This window comes from Perca fluviatilis, chromosome 5, assembly GCF_010015445.1.
Source record: "Perca fluviatilis chromosome 5, GENO_Pfluv_1.0, whole genome shotgun sequence".
Taxonomy (NCBI): domain Eukaryota; kingdom Metazoa; phylum Chordata; class Actinopteri; order Perciformes; family Percidae; genus Perca; species Perca fluviatilis.
The window spans coordinates 17153148-17178249 of record NC_053116.1 but is presented as its reverse complement, the minus strand read 5'-3'; the positions used below and the strand labels follow the sequence as shown (position 1 = coordinate 17178249).

The 25102-nt window shown below is 39.2% G+C and overlaps 3 protein-coding genes across 3 annotated transcripts; 2 read left to right on the top strand and 1 right to left on the bottom strand.

Moving 5' to 3' along the window:
• Positions 1-3879: 3879 nt before the first annotated feature.
• abtb1 (ankyrin repeat and BTB (POZ) domain containing 1) lies at positions 3880-11571 on the bottom strand. The gene is made up of 12 exons (XM_039801476.1): positions 11324-11571; positions 10416-10478; positions 10273-10328; positions 9995-10139; positions 9606-9765; positions 9416-9461; positions 8480-8596; positions 7870-7982; positions 7674-7772; positions 7424-7591; positions 6270-6470; positions 3880-5077 (listed from the first exon to the last, which is right to left on the bottom strand). Exons 1-12 carry the CDS (start codon positions 11377-11379, stop codon positions 4871-4873), a joined length of 1431 nt encoding a protein of 476 aa, XP_039657410.1. The 5' UTR covers positions 11380-11571; the 3' UTR covers positions 3880-4870.
• A 4630-nt stretch (positions 11572-16201) lies between these two features.
• On the top strand, positions 16202-19446 carry LOC120559621 (keratin, type II cytoskeletal 8-like). Its single transcript, XM_039801477.1, has 9 exons — positions 16202-16651; positions 16839-17047; positions 17167-17227; positions 17556-17651; positions 17778-17942; positions 18142-18267; positions 18381-18601; positions 18979-19025; positions 19149-19446. The coding sequence occupies exons 1-9, from the start codon at positions 16313-16315 to the stop codon at positions 19250-19252; spliced, it is 1368 nt and encodes a 455-aa protein (XP_039657411.1). The 5' UTR covers positions 16202-16312; the 3' UTR covers positions 19253-19446.
• A 1253-nt stretch (positions 19447-20699) lies between these two features.
• Positions 20700-24762, top strand: si:ch73-233m11.2 (NACHT, LRR and PYD domains-containing protein 12). The gene is given in 10 exon segments (XM_039801877.1): positions 20700-20845; positions 21006-21512; positions 21515-22604; positions 22703-22864; positions 22977-23150; positions 23253-23426; positions 23550-23723; positions 23809-23982; positions 24084-24251; positions 24375-24762. Coding segments are annotated over 9 exon segments (2679 nt in total). The 5' UTR covers positions 20700-20845; positions 21006-21019; the 3' UTR covers positions 24445-24762.
• The last annotated feature ends 340 nt before the right edge of the window (positions 24763-25102 follow it).

Below are 25102 nucleotides of genomic sequence, written 5' to 3'. Positions count from 1 at the left end.
CAGTCTCTGTGGATATGAATAAAGTGACGAGAAATATAAGTCCCTCCTGTACACTGCATAAATGTAGCAGCAGTGATGTCCATCTTAAACCCAATAAACTGGACTTTCCCACCCAAGACCAAAACCACACCAAGTTGCTTAGCAACAACCATTTAACATTTGTAAAGGAAGCTTGCTGGGGTAATAACTGTGTTTATTCTTGTCTTTCCAGTCGCTGGGCTGGAAGCCAAAGGTTTTGTTGTCTATTGGATGGCCTTGGTGTTTCAGTTAAACTGCACTTTAATGTATTTTAACAGCAGCTCTGGTTTACAGTTCCCCGTTTGGATTTGTGCTTACACACTGTTCTGAACCTCAGGGCTCCATTGCGGTGACGTACTGCTTTGTCTTTACCTCCAAGTCTCTTTGAAATGAGACTGATGGAGCCCACAGGGAACTATAGGGCAAGTACATTTATGCACACATACACATTTAAATCACTGCTAACATGTGACACCTCACTCTTTTCTGCCCTTCTTCACAACTTTGTGGACTTGTGATGAATGAGTGATTTGAAATATGGACAACTGTCAAACAGTACCATTCAGAAAATGTTCCCGTGAAGTGAGAGACCTGGTTGATGGATTCATTTGTTTTTCACAATGCAATCTAAGTGTGTTTCTGAGGCAACTCACCACAACCTCAGGGATGATAAGCTGAGAAATGGCGCCATCTTAAGGTGCCTTCCTAAACTTTACTTTAAAATGTACATTCATGGAAAGTAAACATCTGATTCACACAACTGTATAAACTTTTATTCCACTCTGGATAAATGCTGTAAAGTATTGTAGGCTACTGGGAACTTACAAACTCACCCAGAACTGTAAGGCCTTTTCAGTTGTTTTGAAAGAACAAGAGTTATTATTATCCAAGAACAAGAGTTTGGAGCCATGCTAGCAGCTTTTTTTTTACTTTAGTTTCTCAAAGTTTACTTTGAGCTAAATGCTAATATCAGTATGCTAACATGCTCACAATGACTAATATGCAGGTGTGCAGATGCTTGCAGGTATATTGTTTACCATGTTCCCCATCTTAGTTTAGCATGTTAGCATGCTAACATATGCTTGTAAACATAAAGTATACTAGTACACTTTTAACACTTTATAAGCTGTATAAAAACACAAAATAAATGATCTGCAACACACTCTAGGCTAATGTGGTTCTGTGGACACCCATTAGAGGAGGGTGGTATAAACAGATGATAAAAAACAATATAGTAAAACACAATTGTAATAATATAAAATGTCTTCATAGGAGAGGGTATTGACATATATTGTACATCAATAAACATAAAATGCCCTTTTATCTGCTTACAACTACATTATGCTTAGTGTGTTTTAAACCATTTATTAAATGTTAATGTATGAATGCTAAATAGAGGGAGTTGACCAGATGATGGCGCTAGATGAAAAGTCAGAGGATGAGCAATATGATTACAAGGCAGGGCAAGTTTATTTATATATACATTTCAGCAACAAGGCAATTGAGAGTGCTTTACATCAAACATTAAAGATAACTTCAAAACATTCCTTCAATTCAAGTATTCAGCCTTCATTGAAAAAACACAGACATCAAGAATCATAATGCAAACAAATGTCAAAGTGAAATAAAATAATAGCATTGTGAGATTATTACTTTTTGATGTTTGTGTTTTATATTTCAGTCCAACATTTTTCAGTGCCAATATCTGTTGTTTCAATGCCAATTTTTATTTTCAATACCACAGGTTATGGACCGTTCATTATTTATGGAAAGGACCACCGGAGGAAAATAGGGGAGGGTCATGTCATTTTATTCTTTATTGATGGGAGGGTCATCCAAAATGTTTCAGTCTAGAGGGGGGGGGGGGTCACCCAACTTTTGTATTCATGAAACAGCAAAATTTCAAAGTGGCTTGTTTGGTGCATATTTTTCCATGTAGATTGTCTCGGCCCCGCTAGATGGGTCCGACCCATGACTTGCTGTGGGGCAGGGGGAGCTGCCCCTCTGGTGGCTGAAACGGATAATTGCATTGTTTGCTGGGGACAGAGACGCATTTGGAAGTACATTTCCAGAAGTGCTGGGTACAATGACGCATTAATTTTTTTTTCTCTTTCGCGCAGGTCTTGTTTGAAAGACGCTGTCCTAGCTTAGGCCTACGAATAAAAACGTGGTTTAATGTAGGCTACGTAAACAATGATCAATGATTACTCTTATTATTCTCTCTCATATTGCTCCTCATAACCACTGAAAACTGTCAAAAAATCGAACCCAAAGTCCAATTATTATGGACGTTATCTGACATCTGACGCGTTTCTGCTTCACATTTTCAGCAGGGCAGCGGAGCGGCTATGGGTTGACTCCCCACAGTTCTCATAGGCTTTATAAGTCATAACCATAGACTGTAACAGTCTATGGTCATAACGTGGAAAAGCTTAACGTGGTTTAATGTACCTAAACAACGATCAATCATCACTACATTTCTGGTTAGATTGTTTGACAATGAAGAAGAAAACGCTAATGTGAGATAACTTATAATCGTTGGATTTCGTTTTTTTTTCTTTTGACAGGCTTAGTGTTCATTACAAGATATGGCCATGATAAATTTGGTGATCATTGATCGTTGTTGAGGTAGCTACATTAAACCACGTTAAGTTTTTTCACGTTAAGCAGAATGTCCCGACAGGCAGTGTTGTGAACAGATCAGCGTGCAGCCAGCGCAGCAGCAGAGCGGCTGTGTGCGTGTGTGTGTGTGTGTGTGTGTGTGTGTGTGTGTGTGTGTGTGTGTGTGTGTGTGTGTGTGTGTGTGTGTGTGTGTGTGTGTGTGTGTGTGTGTGTGTGTGTGTGTCCCCTGTGGTGATAGAGATTGTTGTGGATTTTTTGGCCTCTGTCGCTCAAGAATGATATGTGTTTATGGACTTTTTTTTAAACTAAATTAATCTGGCATGATCGGATATTTTATAAATATCTTAAATAACACAAAACAACTAAATGGTGGTAGGTGATACATCTGATTTCATATAGCCTACTGTTCTCTTAATACATCCATGGATTTCATATACTGCTTTAGTAAAAATAAGTATTTCCTGCATGACGAGCAGCAGGACGCAAAAAACGAAAATGACTGTTGCACTATCTGGACATTTTACCGTGCCAAGGTTGCAATAAAGGTTTCCTAAATGCCGCATTTGATGTCATCTTACTAATTGATTGCAGGTTTTGTGTAGATTTGGACTTTTATACGTTTATTCCACTTTGTTTTAAAACGGCGAAGTGGAGGAAGCCTAGTGACGAGTCCATAGCAACCAGTTTGTGTGTTGAATGTTACCCAGAGTGCTTTGCTGAATGGTCTCAATCAAAGCCATGTCTCTCTCTATCACTCTGGTCTCAATGTTTTATTGTTTTATTTCATGTGAATGCAAGTTTACTAGAGGGGTAACTTAGTATTTGAAGTAATGCAATAATGCAGGAAGTGTGCATTTAGTTTCCATGCTTATTGTGTTTCCACAACAACGTTAGTGAGTAAATCTACTGAAGTTGTCGGGGGAGGGTCATACCTTTTTGCCAAATCGTTTTGGAGGGTCATAGAAATGTTTATACTTGCGAGGGGAGGGTCGTGTCTTTTTGGCTATAGGTCCCAAAACTCCTCCGGTGGCCCCTTAAATAAATAACGTACAGTCCCTTACTGTCACTGTTCTACCTCCATACAAAACAACTACCTCAGTTTGGTCTTCGTTTAATTGAAGGTTTGCAGATCATCCTGTGAGAGGCGTGAATGTCTGTACCAACCAACAGACTGACGTTGCCAAAAATGTTGTGAATCCACAATTTAAAATTCATGAGATACACTAAATAAAACACAACTTGTGCTTGCAATCCCACGTTTAATTGCCAAAAGCAAATGCAGTTATCTTTATATTAGCAGGCTGAGACGGAAACATTCAACATTATATCAATCGTTCCTTGTGATGGTGGATTTAACATGCCAACAGTTTAGTAACAGCTTTTTTTCCTAGTGCACACATTGGGAAAGAGAGGTTTGTCATACAAGGCAGCAGGAAATGTTTTTTTTCCATTTGAGGTTTAAACAAAGGGCAGGAATATTTTACAGGAGAATAAGTGTAAGAATTATAAGTGTGGTGAAGTTCATCCGCCAAATCCAAAATAAAAACTGGATGCTTTTGCACATGAAATACATAATAAAACTATATTCTTTGTAACTCAAAATAAGGATTTACAGGTTAAAAATATTTTCTGGATGAATGAAGTGAACATATTGTACCATTAGTCTTTTTACCCATTGTTATCAAGTGCAAGCCAGTGCATGGCATGCACTTGTTTGACTTTTGTTTAGCATAAAAATAACATGGAGTTTGATATGAGGGCTGGTGCTGAATTTGTTGAGGCCAAAGTACATTTTAAACTAAACTAAATTTTTTATATAGTTTAATAGTTTAATAATATTTAAACTAAATAACAGCTACTCTAAATTATAGCAGCTACAAATAATCCTTAAAATAAATCCATGCATGTGTAATTGAAAGACATTCTGTTGTAAATATATCATACATAATTTCCTCAAAGCCCATCTTGCAGAACTTGGTACTTTCTACCAAATATCTTTCGATATGTCTCAGTCGAAGAAACATTTAAGAACATGATCTTAATATGCATCTGACCATCATTTGAAAATATATATTCTGTACAATATAATGTAAATAAAATAAAACCTACAAACATACAGACGGACATATTCTCTCTCTACAGATGTTTGCACCACCATGTCCTCTCCCAAAGCATCCATCTTAAAAACTTCAAACTGCACAGCAGCTGCAGCCACCACCTGTCACCCCCCTTAGCAGTCAATGTTGATGCTGGAGAGCAGCTCCTCTAAGGCCTCCAGTTTCTGATTGGCCTCCTCAATCTCGCTGTAAGTCTGCACGTTGCTGGCGATATGGTAACGGATTTCGTCCACCAGAGGGACAGAGTCCGTCTCGTGCCGCTCCTCCAACGACGCAGCATCCTCTTTGATGATCTCTGCGAACTCGGCCTGCTCCACCATCTGACACACAAGTTAGACAGGTACACACTGAGCGTGGCTGACCAGAGAATCCAGAACATCGACCTCAGCTCGCAGGTGTTAAATTGCAAAAACTGGGATCTAGCTTATGCAGTATACAAAAAGTATTATTATATGGTCTCAGAGGTCTATCTTTCAGTCCCTCCAGAAAAACGCAATTATGCAATCGCATAATTCAATGCATAATCAGCCAAAGTCCGCATATTTATGCGGGGGCCACATTTTTTCAAATACGCCGCACTTATGCTGCATAAATTGCTGATTTCCACGCAAAATATGCGGGGCTTGCATGATTTAATAATTCCCGTAATTTCGTTGCAAAAAAGTAACATAACTTATCAGAAATTTGAAAAATGTTGTGTTTACTTCACACAAGAGCATCCATTTTCCCCCGTTGCCATGGGAACGTTATGAAGTGACATTATGAAGTGATGTTATGAAGTGACGTTATGAAGTGACGTTATGAAGTGACGTAATTACGCGACGTGAATATCATCGAAAAGCAGGGTGAATCACTTTTTTTTTTCTCTTTTTCATCAAATCGCAGTATTTGCAAGTTCCCGCAATTTCATCACATAAAATTGCATAAATATCCTGCATATTTCATCGCAATTTTTAAGAAAACGTGCTGCGCAATCAAGGATTTTTGCCCGCAACAATCACAAAAAAACTCTGCATTTTTCTGGAAGGACTGATCTTTACTGTGACTTTTGGTATAATGGGGATGATAGATGTACAAGAAGTAGTCAAGTACTCAAGTAAGCTAATTGCTTTTATCGGAGCACTTTAAAGTAATAGTTCAGCATGGAGGGAAATATGCTTATTTGCTTTTTTGCGAAGAGTTAGATCGATAAGTATGAAGCAGGAGCTGGGACATGGTTAGCTTTGCATAAAAACAAGGGGGAAAATGTTAACCTGGCTCTGTCCAAAGGTGAAAAGAAATCTGACTATCAAGGCCTCACTAATTAACACCTTAAATAGTTTGTTTTATGCATACAAAAATGACAAATTGTAGTTTTATGGAGAGTTACGCTTGTTCCAGCTTCAGATTCATCATACCGTTATGAAGTGTTGAGTGCACTTTAGCTACCAGCTGCGAAACCCCAGACACTCTCTTGTCATCCAACCAAAATAAAGCCTCATCAAGTGTCAAAACAGAGAAATAGACACCCACCCGCTCAATGGTCTTGGCCATGAACTCTGTGCAGTGATCCTCCAGCCGAGAGAGACGGAAAAGCTTTGCCATCTTCCACATGCACATAACGTTGTCCTCACATATTGTCTTCGCGAGCGCCTTCCCACAAAGACGCTTCAGCCCCGGCAGCAGATACATGTCAGCCACGCACAGCACGTCAAACACGATCTCTGTTATTAGCTGGACATTAAAAAAAATATCCAGTCAGCTGTCAGATAATGATGATGACAGCTGTAACATGTTGTTTAAGGGGGTTGTGTTCACAATCACTGATTATGTTTTTAAAGATCATGATCATGTTATTGTACTTTTTTGGTGGATGTTCCCACCCAATATATAGTTTAAATATTGAGTATGTCAAAACGTCAAGGATGCAACCATGTCAGGGTGGGACAATATGAAATCACATAACTAAGGTTATTAAAAGGGCATGCAATTTTAAACCAGCAATAACTGAGGAAACAAGCTGTAAACTCAACACTGACATATTATCACCTTTTAAGTTGTTATGGCAAACATGTTTGCAATCAGTAGCTTACTTATACATCCAGCAGGCATGGAGTAACATTAGTATTCATTTGAAGTCGTAATTTGCCAATTTGGCTTTTAGCTCTGCTTTGGTCTCCCCTGACCCATGAAGGAAATATCTGGCTCTTTAGCTGCTAAATGCTCCACTCTGTTGCATCACATACATACACAGTCATTTAAGCCATTGTTAATCTAACACTATTGATTATAGCTGCTTTATGTTTAAAAGCATAAATATAAAAACATTTAAATTGTATTTAATTTTACATTTTTATGTGAAATACAACCAAAAGAGCTCTTCAAAGAGTTAGTATTATAGTCAAATAATTTTAGGATAATAAAAAAAGGAAGAAGAAATAGTTAAGCTGCATATTTATGACACCCTGTATGCAGAGACACTTTTTTTACAGACTCATGCCTAACAGTAGGAAACCAGTTTGTCAGCCACAAATTGGCCCCTTGAAAGGTGATGCTTCTGTTTCATCGTCTTTTTTATGACTCCTCGGCTGGTAGACTAACAAGCAGTCCTTTTTAATTTTCTCACAAATTTGCATCCCTGATAATCAATTCCAAAAAATAATCTCAGACAGAAATTGTGCACTAACCTGTGTGTCATCGGTGTAGATGTAATACATGACGTGGATGAATATTTCATGGGAAATGTTGTGTAAAGTAATCACTGGGGTGCTGGGTTGGGACTGCAGCTGCTCTCCCTCACTGAAGTGGTCCTCCAGCAAGGCTTTAAAATAATCACTACGTCCGCAGAAAAACGCCTGGCGACAAACACAGTGAGTGACAGGGTGTTGGGGTCTGTAATGTGACTGAGGAATGTTGTGCAAGCTCTGTGGTTTATACCTTATGACACAAGAAGTTGAAACCATCGACTCTGAAGCAGATGTCAGGATAAGTAGGGAAGCGGTCGACTCTGTTAAAGGGAAGTTCACCAAATCCAACCTGTGGAGGATCAACAAGGGGAAAAAACAAAGTCAAAATAGGCTCACCAAACTGATATAGTAGCAGATATAGTGTTTTTCTGCCACCATGTCCTTACTCTTAGTTCAATGGGAAGAGCGCAGTCTGCTAACTGAGCCATCTCCTCCTGAAGTTGACAGCTGAGCGGCTCCAAGCTGAGAACCTTCACACAAATTCCTGGCTTATTGGACACTTCAGTATGAGGAAAGAAAGAAAAAAGACGACAGACATCACTTGTGTGGGAAAAAAAGTCAATACAAGCCCTAAATAAAAGGGTCAAGAGTTGACTAAGACGCTACAGTTAAAGGTTCAGTAGGTAACGTTTATAAAAAATAACTTTTTTTGTCTTATTTGTTGAAACTGTACATGAAACATATCATCTTTGAAAAAATCATGTTATCTGCCTCCCCCTAGTGCTCCTAATGTCATTTGCAAGTTCCCACAGTGCCCGAAGATTTGTTTTTCAGTTGAATTATATTTAAAGTTAAAGAAAATCCACTGTTAAAGAGTCATGATGCAAGATGTTTCCAAAGCAAATGAGTAATCATAATAAATAATCATAATCCCAATATTTACCAAATGAATCGTGATTGTGGTTTTTGCAATAATCGAGGAGCCCTAATGCATATTGCATTGGTAATACACATACATGTATTAGCAGTAAACGTGAACCAAGCTCACTGTCTTACCATATTCATACACCTGTTTGCATTTATTCTCCAACTCCTCAATTAGATCTTCCATTTTGCACTGTTTAGCAAGTCGTCTGCAGTCTTCCACAAGGCTTACATCAATATCCATTCGTCCTGCAAAATTAATTTAAAAAAGGGATGAAAAGAGTTGGACTCTTATACAATCACACCTTGTTAATTCTTTTTTACTTTCTTGACATGAATACACACACAGTATAATAAACAGTTGCAATCTTTTCAATGCAAAATTCCATCTTTATATTTTCTAGACAGTGTTTCCTTGCTGGGCTGCAGTGGATGCACAGTAACAAAAAGCAGTATTTTAAAGACTGTAACTTTGGAAGATGCCCACACAGATAATGCATTTTCACAGAACAAGGACTGTTGAAACATGTTAGGATGGGCTCTCTTAACGACTAGTATGGACAGGAGGATTGATTTCAGAAAGAAAAACCTGTTTCAATGTTTATTGTGTTCCCTGACAGTTGTTGACGGACCGACTTAAATTCTAATCCTATCCTTTAAAGGTACCCTGAAGTAAACATTCAGAGAAATGAAAAGTTTGTGTTATTAAGTTAAAGTTCAAGCTATGTGTTTATAATAATATCATGATATCGAAAGCAAAATATAATTTATTTGGCAAATCAAATTTAATTTATGCAAAATAAATGTACAGTCCCAGTCTGTTAATTTATTTCTGGTTTTCTGATTTGATTATTTGTCATTTATTTAGGGTGATATTTTTCCAGTACAAAATAAAAAGTTACAAAATTTGTATATGCCATGAAAATAAATATTTTTTATTGGGTTTCCAATTAATCCAGAATAATAAATATTTGTTACTGACACAGTAAAAAAAGTACAGACTAAATTCTCCTGCAAAGTCTTAAAACTGTGACCAACAATGTTGAAGCCTGAATATTTGCAGCTCACCTGTATAGGAATATTGCAGGATGGCTCCAAAGGCTGCAGGGTTGATCTGAAATCAAAATCGGTTTTATCCATACAGATGTAGATAGACACAATAAGGCTGTATGGTTGTCTATTATACACGGCCATCTAATAAGGTCGACAACATGCCTCAACACAGAATAAATCAACCATAATATATTTTCTTCTCTACCAGTGGGTGTTTGAGGGTGATCAAGCTCTTCCCTTTCCATTTGGTCTCAAACATATCAGTGAAGTACTCGGAGCGTGCACTGAGAATACATCGGTGGGCCATAAATATTTGTCCATGAACCTGGAACTTGACGTCACTGTGTTGACCCTGCTCCAGTAACCTAAAGCAAAAACACAAACTTTTAGATTAAAATTTTAGATTAGATAGAGGTATGCAGGTGGTGGTATACAGGTTTACAGATAAACTGCAAAGGTACTAAACTGTGCTTTTGCAGTTCATTCTTCAAATTTTCTTTTTACTGTACACTACTAAAACAGCTGAGGAGAATGAACTGCTATGTATCCTGCTCTGTAGACGAACTAGATTATTTACATGAACGGCCAACTTACATGTGCAGAAAGTAGTTAAAATCGTCGCGCTGCATGGCGCGGACACTGATACACTTATAATCTTTGAGCAGGCGCCGAACAGATTCATTTAGACAGGCGTACATACACCTCTCGCCATCAAACGTGTTGGCTTCGCACTTGGCACCTGAAAGCACAGCAAAGAAGAAGAAAATATATGATTATACCAAAGAATATTTCAGTGTTATAATGCTCAACATGGCATCACACTATTGTAGTTGCACCACTTTTATTATGTTGCATTACTTAACAAACCTTACCACTAGCCAACAGGTACTGGACCAGCTCCTCATGACCACAGAGACAAGCATAATACCTGAAAAACAAGAGCGTTCACATTTTAAGTTGTTGGAAAAATGTGTGCTTTGTTAGCAAATAGACTACTTGTCTATATTGTACTTACAAAGGGGTGCTGTCCCATTTATCTCTTACATTGAGGTCCACATCACGTTGTTCAACAAGGTATCTTAGAGAAAAAAGAAAATATTGGTTAAGTGAGGTAGATGCGCAAAACCTGCCATAAACTGAGCCACTAACAAAGTCAAACATTTTCAGTGAACATCAAATGGGTGCATCACACCGGAGAAACATGTAAGATGGACAAAAATTGTTCTTGCAGCTGCATACATATTACAAACATAAGTATTATTGGGTATATAAAGCCACCTTTTTGATGACCCCTTTGATTTTGGATGTATCCTATGCCATCTACTGCTTTCATCAGATCCATGTCAACAAAGTATGTTTTTATCTACATTTATTAGGACACTGATGTCTCCATTTGATATGACAGATCATGTATCCTGCAGTGCTGGAGAAATAAATGTTTGCAATTTGGGACTGAGTTGGCTGGATGACTTGTTTTGACTATTACTGCTACTTTGGTAATCAGCAGGACGTCAGTCTGTCCCAAAGCAGTAACTTAGATGTTTCAACTTACATCACTCCAAAGCTAAGCTGTATAGCTGGCAGCAGTAACGTTAATTCTCCACCGTCTGGTAAGTAACGTTATCCAGCACTGGCACATAGTAATTTTACTGAGCAGCTGATTTACAAACGTTAACGTTAGCTTAAGTTACCAGCTGGGTCATCAAAGCTAATGTTAGCAACCCTAGCTGCCTTCCGTATTTACCTCACTTTTTCTTTGCAAAACAATGCTGTTCGCTTTGAGTGTAGCTCGTCCAGCAGGCCAAAATAAATAAAGGCCATTGTTTTGTAAGATAGGACTGATGAAAACAGAAAACAACAACTGCAACCACATAACACACAGGAAAAAACAACCAACCAAACGTCAGCTGATCCTTTGGTTACCTGACTCTACAAATGTCGCCCTTTCTGCAACTACTAAACAAATCGTACACATCCATGATCGCCTCGGTGTTTTCGGTCCTCTGTAATGCATTGAGACGGCCTGTCTACTGGACAGGTAAGCGATGATTTAATGTAGCTTCAGAGTTTAATCGGTCGATGCTAAAGAAGTTGGCTGCCTGTCACACAATTCTTGCACAGTTGTTGACAAACTCGGCTCCTCCTCCTCAGTGTTTTGGTGGAAGTGGTCCGGCAGGCACGTCACTATGTCCACTTCACTTGGTGTAAAGAATAACGGTAAACTGGCAACGCTTCACAAGACTGCAGACGTTTAGTATTATCCTGCAACGAAACGTTAAGTCCTGCTGTAATTTATTTTTAAATCAATTTTTTACATCACATGGATTTCAGCCGTCAATGAAATGTGTTGTCATTTCTAACGGCAGGTATCTAGCCTAACCTAAATGAGAGTCAGCGAGTGTTAACGGTTATAGAACGCTGAAAATCGGAGCTCACGCAGGCCACGTGAATGCAGCATACGCCAGTGTTCTATCAACCCTTTTGCTTTTGCGTCTTGAACAACTGTTTACTACGATAACATGGATAACAGTAACACTAAATCAAAAATAGGTTACCTTACGTTGCTCGTTAGTTGTTGTTTTTTAATTTTTTAAGTTTACAGATTTACATATTATAATAAGCTAGTAAAAGTGGGAGGCGGGGCTCGATCCACAGGGGGGCTCCAAACAGTTTCAGGGGAGGTTCAGTGAACGGAAGTCAAAAAACTTACATACGGTAGCTAATAGCATTGGCTAATATTTATCTCACCTTACGACTACCCCATCCTGCAGTGCCCCAAGCCTATATTCGAATACTGAAGACATTAAAAACAGGTCATAAATATGTACTACATTTTTTTATTTTAAAAAACTACCTATTTACCTAAAACAAATTTAGCAAACTTTACTTAAAAATGAATAAGCTGGATCAGGCTTTTGACACACAGACAATACATGTTAGTAGGATCAATTCATTGTTGGTTTTGGTCTTTTAATGAGATTTCTAGAAAATAAGACAAATATAGAATGTCATGAGACCTAATATTTAAGCCCCCATAATGCAAAATGTAGTTATTATCACCACAAAGGTAGCATTGGTAAATCACAAAAGTGTCAACTTCAAAGTTTAAAGCGGGCTTTTCAGTAAAACCTTTGAGCTATGATTGTTTTACAAGAAACACTCCCAAATTCCATGCAGTCGCTCTTTCACAGCGGCCAGACTGCATTGTAGATACATATATAATAAGTAGGTCAGCTTCTGTCCCATCTCTCAAATACTCCCCTCCATGTCTGTCAGTGACAGGTAAATTACAGTTTTGCTCTTTACCTGTGATGATCACTAGGTATCAGCAATGTCAAATCTTTGGTATCTCTTTGTCTTCCAGAAGTGAGGAGCTTTACATAACTCTACCTCAACAGGGTAGTGGTAGTTTAGTCTCAGTGCTTGTGGGAAGGTGCAGGGAGGAATGTTGCCACAAAACAGGGCAGTGAAAAACAGCTAGTTGTGCAAGGTGCAGAACGTGTTGGTTAAGTTGGGATGCACCGATTTGATTGTTTTTAGTGCTGATACAGATACCTGGGCTTTGGGTATAATATAATAATAACAAGATAATAAGCTGTATGGCTCACTGTGTGGAAGTGACTGGGATCATTCTTTTATGTGTAAGGCAACATCAGGCATGACTTAAACATTGATTTCCTGACTTTGTAAAACTAAATGTTACAAATAAATACATATATATATATATACACATATATATATTAGGGCTGTCAGCATTAACGCGTTAATCGCGATGCGATTAAGGGCCAAGCATAACACGTGAATTTTTTTTAATCGCATGCCGCCATTTATTAATTTACTTTCACTTCACTCGGCTTTGTGTCGTGCCTAACAGGATACTATTTTTACCCTTTGCCGCACTCTGCTGCTGCAGGCTGCAGGCATGATAGAAAAAGACAGCAGCAACACAATCCTTAATGGCACTTTTTATTTTCCAAAACTCCCGGACGGGTCAAAAGCCACATGCACATTGTGTAACACCGACTTAAAATATCACCGAAGCACGTCAAGCTTGAGCTACCACCTACGAGCTAAGCATAACGTGACTCAGGTTGATCCTAGCGGGCTCAGGCAAAGCACTATTTTGGAGAGTGCTAGTTGCTGACCTGTGGATGAAACCAAATCCAAAAACATTACTACTGCTCTTGCGAAATGGGTGGCAACTAAATGCACACCTGTCAGCATCGTAGCAGACTTGGGTCATAAAGACTACGGTTGGCATGTTCTGACCCGTCTTATACATTGCCGTCGAGGGGGACAGTAGTTTCACGCACGCATACACAGCCTGTACGACACGGAGAAAGCAGCTGGAACTGCTGCAAAGTGATACAAGGTGATCACTGGACGTCAGTAAGTAATCAAAATTATTTAGGAGTTACTGCACACTATATTGACTCTGGATTCAAATGTGTGACTAGATTCACACATTTTTCTTTTGTTTACAGTAAATAAATAAATAATAGACAAATACAAATCTTAAAATCAAGTTCATAAAGTCACTTTCTTTGCATTCATTTGATTCCCAATCAAGATACACTGGTAAGCATTTCTTTTCATTTTTAATATGTACTTAAAAACTGTTCTGAAATGCAAAATAATATAATTTTAATCATGTGATAAAACATGCGATTAATTGCGATTAACTATAGAAATAAAGCAATTAATCGCGATTACATTTTTTTTATCATTTCACAGCCCTAATATATATATACTCTACAGTAATTTATAGGCCATATAATAGGTGATTCTTCTGATAAATAGAAATATGTGTAGTTATAAATCTAATGTACCGTGAACTTATTAAAGCACTAAACCGGGATGCTGAAATAAAACAGGATGATGCAACTCGCATCAGTTTTCCATTTGTCTTTGACCACCAGGAGGACCTCATAGAGCTCATTACAGCTCTCTCTCTCTCTCTCTCTCTCTCTCTGGGTCTCATGGTGTGGTGTGAATTGAGATCAGCACCATTTACTTCCGCACTGCAACTTGTAAGCCATAATTGCTCACCTTTCCGATAACATTCCCTATCGTGACATAACTTACATGTGTGGACGCACACAGAAGACGCCAACTGACCAAACTTGATAAACCTGCCCTCTGCTCCTTTGAACAACATGTCAAACTAAATCATCTCATTCCCCTTGAAAAAACAAACAAGTCCATAAAGACATGACTCAGATCCACCACAGACGCCACAGCAACAATGTCGTCATACGCAGATATTCAGAACTCCCTGTTTGTGTGTCCCTTAAGCTCCAGTTAAGACTGACCTGTGTTGTGTGGTTTGAAGTGGAGAATATGTGGCTCTCTTCAGGGGGGGACTGAGTACCCAGGGCCATCATGTGAGGAGGGCCCAAAAAGATGCTAGAATGAATAGCTGTGGATGCGGGGAGGGGCCCATAGAAAATGCCTTTCTACAGGGCCCAGAATTTTGTGCTACGCCCCTGGTTGTGTTGACTCTGATAGAACAGTAAAAGTAAGCATAAATGTAGTAAAAACCAACATCAACAATCTTTGCTTTCATTTAGAAAAAAAGTTAATTTACTTGTTCACGTCCACCCCTACAGAATCACTATGATGTTGTATTGAGACACAACTACAAAAAAAAAAAAAAAAAAAAAAAAATATTTTTTTTTATAACGTTTTTGTTTTTTTTTTTTCAACAAAGCATCAGAAAGATGGCTATAATTACATAGGTATGATCAACGAATCATTTTAACACTTTACTTTGCATGCCGCCAATAATTTCTTGTTCCCTCTTGGCTGCTTCCCAAAAATCACATCAGTGACATGAGCCATGCATACCCAAGATCAAACCCTTGCTATTATTACTGTTTGTTTTTTTTACCGTGTAATGTCTTTGACAATGAGACATGTTTAACCGTAAACCAGAGTTGACGGGACATCTGGATCTGAGGTCTTGGTAAGTCCAAACCTCTGTACGTTGAACAAAGCAATCTCCATATCTGACAAGAAAAGAGCTAATAGAGACATTTACGTCTGTGTAAACTATATTTGTAAAAAATAATTAATTATTGCTTTATATATACACAGCACAGACAGACACACTCCCACAGTCTCTCGCAGCTCTTTTTCTTCAAGCGTTAGCCTACTTACCTCGATGGCACAGCATCAGTGGCAAACCTCCAGAAGAAATTTTCACCTAGTTGTATGAGAGACTTATTTTCTATTAAGTTGTTTTTTTTTTAAAGGAAGGAAATTATTGGTAATCATTCTCAAAAGGAATAAAGGGAGATTTTGAAATTTGACGCCAAAAGGACAGCCCAGTTTTTAGTATAAGACTCTCCCAAAGCCAGTACATGGTTTTATAATATTTAGGCACATTTTCTAGGTAATCTCCATATTGTCTACAGCATATTATTGTCACCTTTTGTGGCATTTGCTTTTCAACTTCAGCTTTAAACTTCATTTGTCCCTGAAGGCTAATTGTTTTGCTTTCATGGAAAACTTGTGACAATCCTGCATGTTAAATCACTCCCTTACTGCTCCCACAACAATACTGTGCCCTACAACAAAGTCTCATTTGGGCATAAAGCTAAAATACTTATTCTGATTCCACAAATGGGTTTTTTGGCTCTTGATGACCTCTCTTTTCTTTCTAATTTTGGATTGACCAACCTTGAGGAAACACTTTTAAAGGATGCTCAAATGCAGCATATCTGAAACAGCATAGCAGGCCTGAATTCCAGCGTAACAGACACACAGAAACAATGCATCCTTAACAGTGAGGGTAGGTGGGAGAAGAAGTGGCATGTGTCAGACTGGTTTACCCACATTGGGGAGCCACACAACTTCCCTATCACGCCACACCCAGACCTGCCTATAAAGCAGAAACCAAAAGATAAAGAGATGCACAGACAGAGAACAGCTACCACCCAACCCTCTCCATCCTCACCAGCAGTGAAATCTCCACACAGCACTACCATGAGTATGAGGATCACACGCAGCAGCCGCCAAGGAGTACGCATGTCTTCAGGGGGCTTCAGTAGCATGTCTATGGGATCCTACTCCAGCCCCAAGATCAGCAGCGGGGCTAGCCAGGCGGCCTCGATTACAGCTGTGACTGTCAACAAGAGCCTGCTCACCCCAATGAAGATAGACATCGACCCCAGCTTACAAGTTGTTCGCAACCAGGAGAAAGAGCAGATCAAGACCCTCAACAACCGTTTTGTCTCATTCATTGATAAGGTAAGAGGAGATTTCACTTAAACTCATGCTGATGGATGTTGAGTGTCAGATATCATTTTAATAACCCTGATAATCCCTGTAGACACATTATTGGCTTTTGAACAGATATTTAAAAGTCAACAACTTATCTCTATAAAAAATGATAGAATCTTTTTGATTTGGTACGTACTTTTTCCTTGTGGCACAGGTAAGACACCTGGAGCAGCAGAACAAAATGCTGGAAACCAAGTGGAAGCTGTTGCAGGGACAGACTGCCACCTCCTCTAATGTTGAACCCATGTTGAAGGCCTACATCTCCAACCTCCAAAGGCAGCTGGAGTTTCTCAACAATGACAAACAAAAACTTGACATGGAGAACAATGTCATGCACAAAAATGTGGACGACTACAAGAAAAAGTAAGAAAGTGTTGTGAAAGAAACTGAACAACTAGTAAAGTCTGTGAACGGTTAAGGCATGTGGTAATCAACTGCAAATTGATCCGCATAAGTACTATGATATATGTGGTGTGTTTCAGGTATGAGACAGAGATCATCCACAGGAATGATGCAGAGAATGAATTTGTCATGCTCAAGAAGGTACAGTATCATTATGCAGTCATGATGGCTATGATAGATACTTGAGTGTGTATAACACTGATGAATGGTATGTTCTTTGAAGTAAAGAAAAACAACAACTCAAGCCAGGTTAAGCTCTTTGGTATAAATTCATTACATTCACGTTTTTCTAAGCATTTTCTCTACTAATAATTTTCTGTGTTGGGCTACAAAATGTGTTATCTATTACTGCGGTTATAAGGAAATAATCTTGGCCACACATTTTAAAGCTAAATGTAACAGTATCTTTCAAATACAAAGGGTTAAGCATTGAGAATGTTTTTTATTTTTTTTTACTGGCTGCCTGCAGGACGTGGACGCAGGTTACATGTCCAAGATGAAACTAGAAGACAGTGTGCGTCTTATCCGTGATGAATTCAACTTCCTCAAGGCTCTGTATGACGAGGTACAAAACCATTCGCTGAAAATGTGTATATTATAAGAAAACTGATATAAGAAAAGCTTGTTTTGTTTTCTGGATTTTGTCTTCTTACTGTTGCTGTATGTATTGTTATTTTATTTGTTATAAAAGGAGCTGCATGAGCTGCAGGAGAGCCTGAAGGAGACCTCCGTGGTGGTGCAGATGGACAACTCCCGTGGCCTAAATATGGATCAGATTGTGTCTGAGATTAAGGCTCAGTATGAGGACATTGTTGCCCGCAGCCGTGAAGAAGCTGAAAGCTGGCACAAAAACAAGGTAAAGAACTAAAATATGAATGATTACATGTCACTGTTTACGTAAAAAAAAGTTTGTCTTTAAAACTATAAAACATAAAAAGGGCTTAGCAGTTAACATCATACATCTACTAGAATACCCTATTATTTTGACAGGAACAACTCTTGTCAAACCTAATAATTACTACTTTGTTCCTCTGTTTGATCTATGGGGGCACCAGTTTGACCAGATGACTGCAGAAGCCAACCAATACGGCAATGAGCTGCGTAGCACAAAGGGGGAAATATCTGAGCTCAACCGAATGATCAGCCGCCTGCAGAATGAGATCCAGGCTGTAATGGCACAGGTGAGTGAAAGGTTTATGGAGGGCCTAATATGTTTAAAGTCAAAGGCAATTGTTACAACTTATTGTTTGGTTTTAAATGTAATATTTGTTTTAATAAAAATGTATCTTTTCAGCGTACCAACCTTGAGGGCCAGGTAGCCGAAGCGGAGCAGCGTGGGGAGGGGGTCGTGCAGGATGCCAAGGCTCGCATCAGGGACCTGGAGATGGCTCTGCAGAGGGCCAAGCACGACATGGCTCTGCAGCTCAGAGAGTACCAGGAGCTCATGAATGTGAAGCTGGCCCTGGACATAGAGATCTCCACCTACAGGAAGTTGCTGGAGGGAGAGGAGGAAAGGTGAGTTGTATTGGTAGATATCAGCAGTGTCAAGTTCTCATGACCAGGGCCGTAGCACAAAATTAGAAAGTCCAACACCCCTGCTCATAACTCACTAGTTGTTTGAAAGCACTCTTGATAAAGCAAAGATATGACCTTTTTCTGGCTTGTCCAAGTTAGTTTTCTAGTGAGACGTCTTCTTCGCATCATTGTGGTGCACCAAACCACAATGGGCTCATTACTGCCCCCCTGAAGTAAAGCAAAGTTAACCAAGAACACTAAACAGACTTTTATGTGTAAAATCTGTGGAGTTCTTCTTTATTAACCTTTTTCTTTGCCAGTACATCAATGATTACTGTATTATGTATTTTATGTATTTCCTGCTTTCTCACTGACAGACTTGGAAAGGACTCCTTTGTCAACATCCAAACAGTCCCCACCAAAAGTAAGTAGGCTACTTTTTGAAGATACTGAAGATAACACAAATGTTTCCACTGGCATTAGGATTGTTATGACAGCCCGCAGTGTGTGCTTGTATGTGATATTTTTACTGTCATCTCCACAACAGCCGTCCAGGTTGACAACTACAGGCCGCGAAGACGAAGCGCAGTTCTCATCAAGACAGTGGAGACCGAGACCCATGACAAAACATACAAAACTGCAGCACATTAGCCTGCTGGTGGCCATTTAACTTTTACTTTACTTTTACTTTACTTTAATCTCTTTGTAACCTATAATAGGCCAACTATACAAACAAGCCAATGTGTGTGTGTATTTGTTTATTTTTATTCTCCTATTGGATGTCACATTATTTATCACTCCCTGTGTTTAAAATAAAGATGAAGCCTACTCAGCTGCATGATAAATTGTGTTTCTTTTTCCCGGGTAGTAGAATAAACTTTCTTGTCCAGAAAGGGCAGGAAAATTGTATGTCTACAAGATAAAACAAAAAATCACATTAACAGAACAAAGATCTCTAAATTGTACAACATTCATTGCATTCATGGTGTACAGCACTCTCATACTTAAGTTTACTGTAGTTTGTTGACGACATTAATTGCATTTGGGATAAAAGAACCCTTGGAGATCTTTTTATTTGCCAGGGGTATTCTATAATAATTAATATATACATGTAAATATATATAAATATATATATATATATATATATATATATATATATATATATATATATATATATATATATATATATATATATATATATATATATATGTATATATATATATGTGTGTATGTGTGTGTGTGTGTGTGTGTGTGTGTGTGTGTGTGTGTGTGTGTAATGGATAATACTAAAAAAAACTGTTTTTGTGCTTGGTGGTTTTATGGAGAAAAAGTGAATTGCTGCTATCCAGTGCTTGTAAACAAATATAGGCCTATATATTAATTATATATTTCATTTTTTACCTATTGTATTTTTAGATATTATAGAGAAGTTATTGTCAGGCACTGTTTAAAAGAGGTCATTTATAATACACTAATTCAATACGTGTGCTATTTTTGTGTGGTGAATATTTTATGGGATTCGTGCTCGGGTGTGATAAAATGGCTCAGTAGCAAATTCATCAGGGACTTAAGTACAAAGAGTCGAAAATGGCTTATATTCGCATCAAAATATTAAAGTAGCCTACCAAAAGTAAACATAAGGAGACGAGAATTATATTGGATTATAATTGTTGGTGCATTGCAGCTAAAGGTGGAGTTTATTTTAACCACTTTACTATTGGGTATCTTAATCAATAATAATACATCATACATTTGTTGATTATATTTTGTATCTGGATCAGTAAAGCTGTCAGGCCTAAATGCAGTGGACTATATAATAATATAATATTTCCCTCTGCATCATGAGAATAGAATTATAATCATTATCTTATTAAACTATAACTAAGTATAAAAGTATATTTGAATAAATGTTACTTTCCACCACTAAACTTAACAGTTGTTAATTATTGTTGTTATTACTGGGAGGATAACCCGTTCACTCTATCGCGGCACTCCCGTCGATGAACAGATTTCATATTTGAAATAACAGCGTATACTTCCTGTTTTGCACAGATTTAATTGGCAGGTCGTAGCGCTGTTGAGGAAGGTCTCTGGCAAAGCGATACTGCATCACCAGTGTAGGCGTAAACCCAAAGTTTAAAGAAAAACAGCTTATTTTGTCTTTACGGCACTTTGTCTCATTTACGGTGTTTTCCAGCAGCACTGCGTGGCAGCCACACTTCGTACGAGGTAGGGCACTGTCATGTATGTATTAAGAGGGTTACTGTAGCTCCACTTCCGTGTTTTGAAAATTACAATGCGCCTTGTATACAATACTGTACCTTGTAGGGCATGTTGGTAGACGGCTTTTAAGTGGTCACAATCCAATCCTCATAACTGCATTATATTTTATGTGTTCTCACAGCAGTGATTTACACAATGGACAAAGACACTGTGCTAACTCACACCCTGAAGACAGACGGCATGCCAACACTTCTTGGTGGAGAGCTGCCTGTCCGTGTGATGAACAACAATAAGTACATATCCCCGCTGACTTCTGAAGCTCAGGCAACCGACAGAAATGTAGAAGACGACTTGCCCTCCCTCGATCGTGCAATCCACACCGCTCTGTCTGATGAAATCAGAGCTGTGACATTGGTCGGTCCTGAAGGATCAGGTAAAACCACTGTTTTGGAGAAGCTAGTTGTGGGCTGGGCAAAAGGAGAACACCTTCAAAACTTTTCTTATGTTTTCCATTTCCGGTTCAGGGAGTTAAATTCTTTAACTGGGATGTTTTCTTTGGAGACATTAATGCTACACCATCATGTTCGTGTCCCTTCTGAGTCCATGCCCCAACTTCTGCAGAAGCCTGAAGATGTGTTGTTTGTGTTTGATGATCTGGATCGGTGCAAACACAGCCTGGACCCCTCCGCCCCGCCCTCTGCTCTGACCCGAGCCAGGCAGCGACGGTGTCCTGTTTAGTGGCCAGCTTGCTTCATGGATCGCTGCTGAAAGGAGCTGCCTTTGCGGTGGCAACCAGGCCGACCGGATGTCTGAAGTTTCTGAGTGGCACCCGGGTGGAGGTGTTGGGGTTTCTGAAGCCACAAAGAGAAGCCTACTCTAAGGGATTCTTTACTGACTCGGCTGCTGCCAACAAAGCACACATGCACATGGAAAGGACTTTAGGCTTTTATGATATTTGCACCTCCCCAAGATTTTGTTGGACAGTTTGTTCTGTTTACAAGTCTCTGATGGATGCCGGAGCTAAACTTCCTGAAACGTTAACTCAGCTGTATGTGGACATCCTGGTCCACCTGGTTCAGACGCTCTCGCTGAACAAGGCCTGCAACAGAGAATTAGTGTTCGCCCTCGGCAAGATGGCGTCTCATTGCTCCCTTGATCCGCATTCGAGCTGCACCAAAGAGGAAATGGATTCCTTTGGTTTTCAACATTTTCTTACCTCAGTTAGTGTTTTCTTGCAAGTAGATGGTGACCAGTTAGATAGACGTGTCTTCTCCTTCCACTCCCATCTGATGCAGGAGTTCCTCTTGGCCGTGTCTTTCTATTTGGACAGCTCAACGTCTGTGGCGAAGATGTTGGAAAAGCACAAAAGCAGTGCAAAGTTTGTAGATATCTTCTTGGCAGGGCTCTCAGAGCCACTTCAGCGCAGACCGCTGGAGACCCTGCTGGGGGAGCTGAATTCTAATCAGGTCATGGATTTCAAATGCTGGTTTAAAAGCAGCTCAGAGGCTACACTTAAGGGATGCTATAAAGACGAGCACCACCGCTGCTTCCATCTGCTTCATCAAGCTCAAAATGAGAGCTTGGTAAAAGAAATCATCAACCCCTCTGCACGATTAGGCATCAGTTATGGAGACCTGAGCCTTAAGGACTGTGCAGCTCTGAATTATGTTGTCACTTGCCTTGGTGAGATGGAGCAGTTGAATCTGTATCGTACAAGAAATCTGACGGAGGAACAAGCAGGGATGCTGGCTCCAACTATGAGCATATCCCATAAGATAATGTAAAAATAAAATAAAAATCCATACATCTAGGCTTCATCATTCATTTAATGTGTACAGTATGCCGATATATGTGAAATCGCTTTGTTGTGTTCCCCAGCTTGTCGGGCAGTTCCTTGAGTCCTGGCGCTGTCTCTCATCTGGCTTCAGCTCTCAGCAGAGGATTCTCCAAGGAGCTGGATCTCTCTCAAACCTACCTCGGAGATGAGAAGTTCAAAGTTCTCTGCTCTGGACTCAGAGACTGCAAGCTGCACACTTTAAAGTAAGATTAAAGCTGAATGCATTCTTTTAAATGTGCCTTTATGTTAACAGGCATTTCTCCAATGAAAGAATGAATGAATACGTCCTTGATATGTTGCTTTCGATTTGTTAAGACTTGTAGTATGCAACCTGACAGAGGCAATCTGTGGAGATCTGGTGTCTGTCCTGACCTCAGCCACCTCTCAGCTGTGTGTGTTAGACATGAGGGCTAATCAGATCGGGGACCAGGGATTCATAAAACTGTCGAAAGTGCTGCATAGTCCTCTCTGCAAACTACAGGAGCTCCAGTACGTACTTTATATAGGGTAGTACTGTAATACAAGTCTTTTTTAGTTAGAGCTGTCTATTTTTATTTAAAAAAAAAAAATCTTATTTTATTTATTTAAAAGGCTGCAATGCTGCGAGTTGACTGGGGCATCCATGGAGGGTTTATCAACAGCTTTGTGTTCTGCCCAATCGGAGCTGAGAAAAGTGGACCTGACACAAAATGTGATTGGTGACAGAGGAGTGGAGGCTTTGTGCAAGTCCCTTCAACACCCACTTTGCAAACTGCAGAGCCTCAAGTAAGTCTGGGATGTTCAAAATACCTCATCTCTTAACCTAAATAAATCCAGAATCTGTGTGATAAATCATATTTACATTTGTGTTTTTCTGCCGTTGGTGACCTTGTGTTTTTATTATTTTAGTATCTTTGATAACGAGTTGACTGGTGCCGGCTGTCCTTATTTGATGGAGGCCTTGATGTCGGAGCACTGCTCTCTGTCAGAGCTGGACCTGTCAGTGAATGATTTAGGCCAGGAGGGGGCGCTGCTCCTCTGCCAAGCCCTCAGCCGACCTGGCTGTCCAATAGAAAAGCTTGGGTAGAGTCACATGTATTAACACACGTCTGACTTTTCAGTACCACCATTCACATATATTTGATGTATATTCTGCTTCACCCTACAGCTTGAAACGATGTGAGTTAACCCAGTCGGTCTTTAAGGAGCTGAGCTCAGTGCTGAGAAGTGGCACTTCTCAACTGAAGTCCCTGATTGTAGGTATAAATGCAGTAGGAGACCAAGGGGTTAAACATCTTTGGGATGCTGTTGCACATCCAAGCTGTCTGTTGGAGGACCTGGAGTGAGTTGACAAAATGATTTCAAAAAACATTCCTTGTATTATTTTTTTACTACTACATTGCAGTGAGCCCTACACAAAAATCTACCTCTCTTTTACGGTAGCGTTGAGATGACCGGTTTGACGGACGCCTGCGTTATGGACTTGTGTGCTGCTGTAAGAGCCAGTAAGACTTTGAAGAGCCTGGAAATGAGAAACAACTCACTGACTAACGCCTCTGTCCCAGCCCTCATCCAGGTCATGCAGGACAGCCACAACATGCAAGAGATAAAGTAAGCCTTATTCACTTCAGTTAATTATAAACTATCTTGAGCCAGTGTACTCTACATGAAGTTTCAAAGCACAAGAAAAAAAAATTGGAACTTGCTCCTAACTCTAACTTTTGTCTCTTTCAGCCTGAAGTACAACGACTTCTGTGAAGAGGTTTTCAACATGTTGAACGAGTGTGATAAAATAAGATACTGAAGATTTTCATCTATTGCACGGCTGACTGCTAGGAAATCACATACAGTTAATTATTTATTTAACAATTATTTCAGCTAAAACGATTAGTGGATTCATTTTTCAATCAACAGAAAAATAACTTAAAATAAGTATTTTGATTATAGTTTGTCATATTTTAAGGAAAATGGCATTGGGGCACATTCACTAATTTCAGTTCCAGTATAAAATGTGAAAATTTATTTAGCTTTTCTTGGTTTATGTCAATGTAAGTGTAATATCTTTAGGTTTGGACTATTGGGCTTACAAAACAAGAAATGTGATAAATCCAACATAAGGAAATTGCGATTTCTTTTTTTTTTTTCCTATTGTGACATTTTCTAGATAAAAACGATTAATCACTAAAATAATCAGCAGATTGATCAATAATTAAAATCTTTAGTTGCAGCCCTACCAGCCATTCCTGGCCCAGCAAAATGCTGAAAATTAATTAATTTAAAGTAGATAACACTATTGCAATGCACTTCCAAAAAAAGTCCGTTGAGAGGCTGCTCATCCTTATCCAGAACTCAGCTGCTAGACCGATAACAAAAACAAAGGAGAGAATACATCACTCCAGTCTTGGCTACACTGCATTGGCTCCCTGTATCCTCTAGAATTGATTTAAAAGTCCTACTTGTAT

Excerpts from the sequence above, each read along its gene's own strand:
- LOC120559621 (XM_039801477.1), top strand. The coding sequence starts at position 16,313 with ATGCACAGACAGAGAACAGCTACCACCCAACCCTCTCCATCCTCACCA. Across the intron at positions 17,652-17,777 it reads TCAAGGCTCTGTATGACGAG|GAGCTGCATGAGCTGCAGGA; the intron begins GTACAAAACCAT and ends TTGTTATAAAAG. Across the intron at positions 18,268-18,380 it reads TCCAGGCTGTAATGGCACAG|CGTACCAACCTTGAGGGCCA; the intron begins GTGAGTGAAAGG and ends GTATCTTTTCAG.
- abtb1 (XM_039801476.1), bottom strand. The coding sequence starts at position 11,379 with ATGGATGTGTACGATTTGTTTAGTAGTTGCAGAAAGGGCGACATTTGT. Across the intron at positions 10,329-10,415 it reads AAATGGGACAGCACCCCTTT|GTATTATGCTTGTCTCTGTG; the intron begins GTAAGTACAATA and ends CTTGTTTTTCAG. Across the intron at positions 9,766-9,994 it reads TTTAACTACTTTCTGCACAT|GTTACTGGAGCAGGGTCAAC; the intron begins GTAAGTTGGCCG and ends TTTTTGCTTTAG.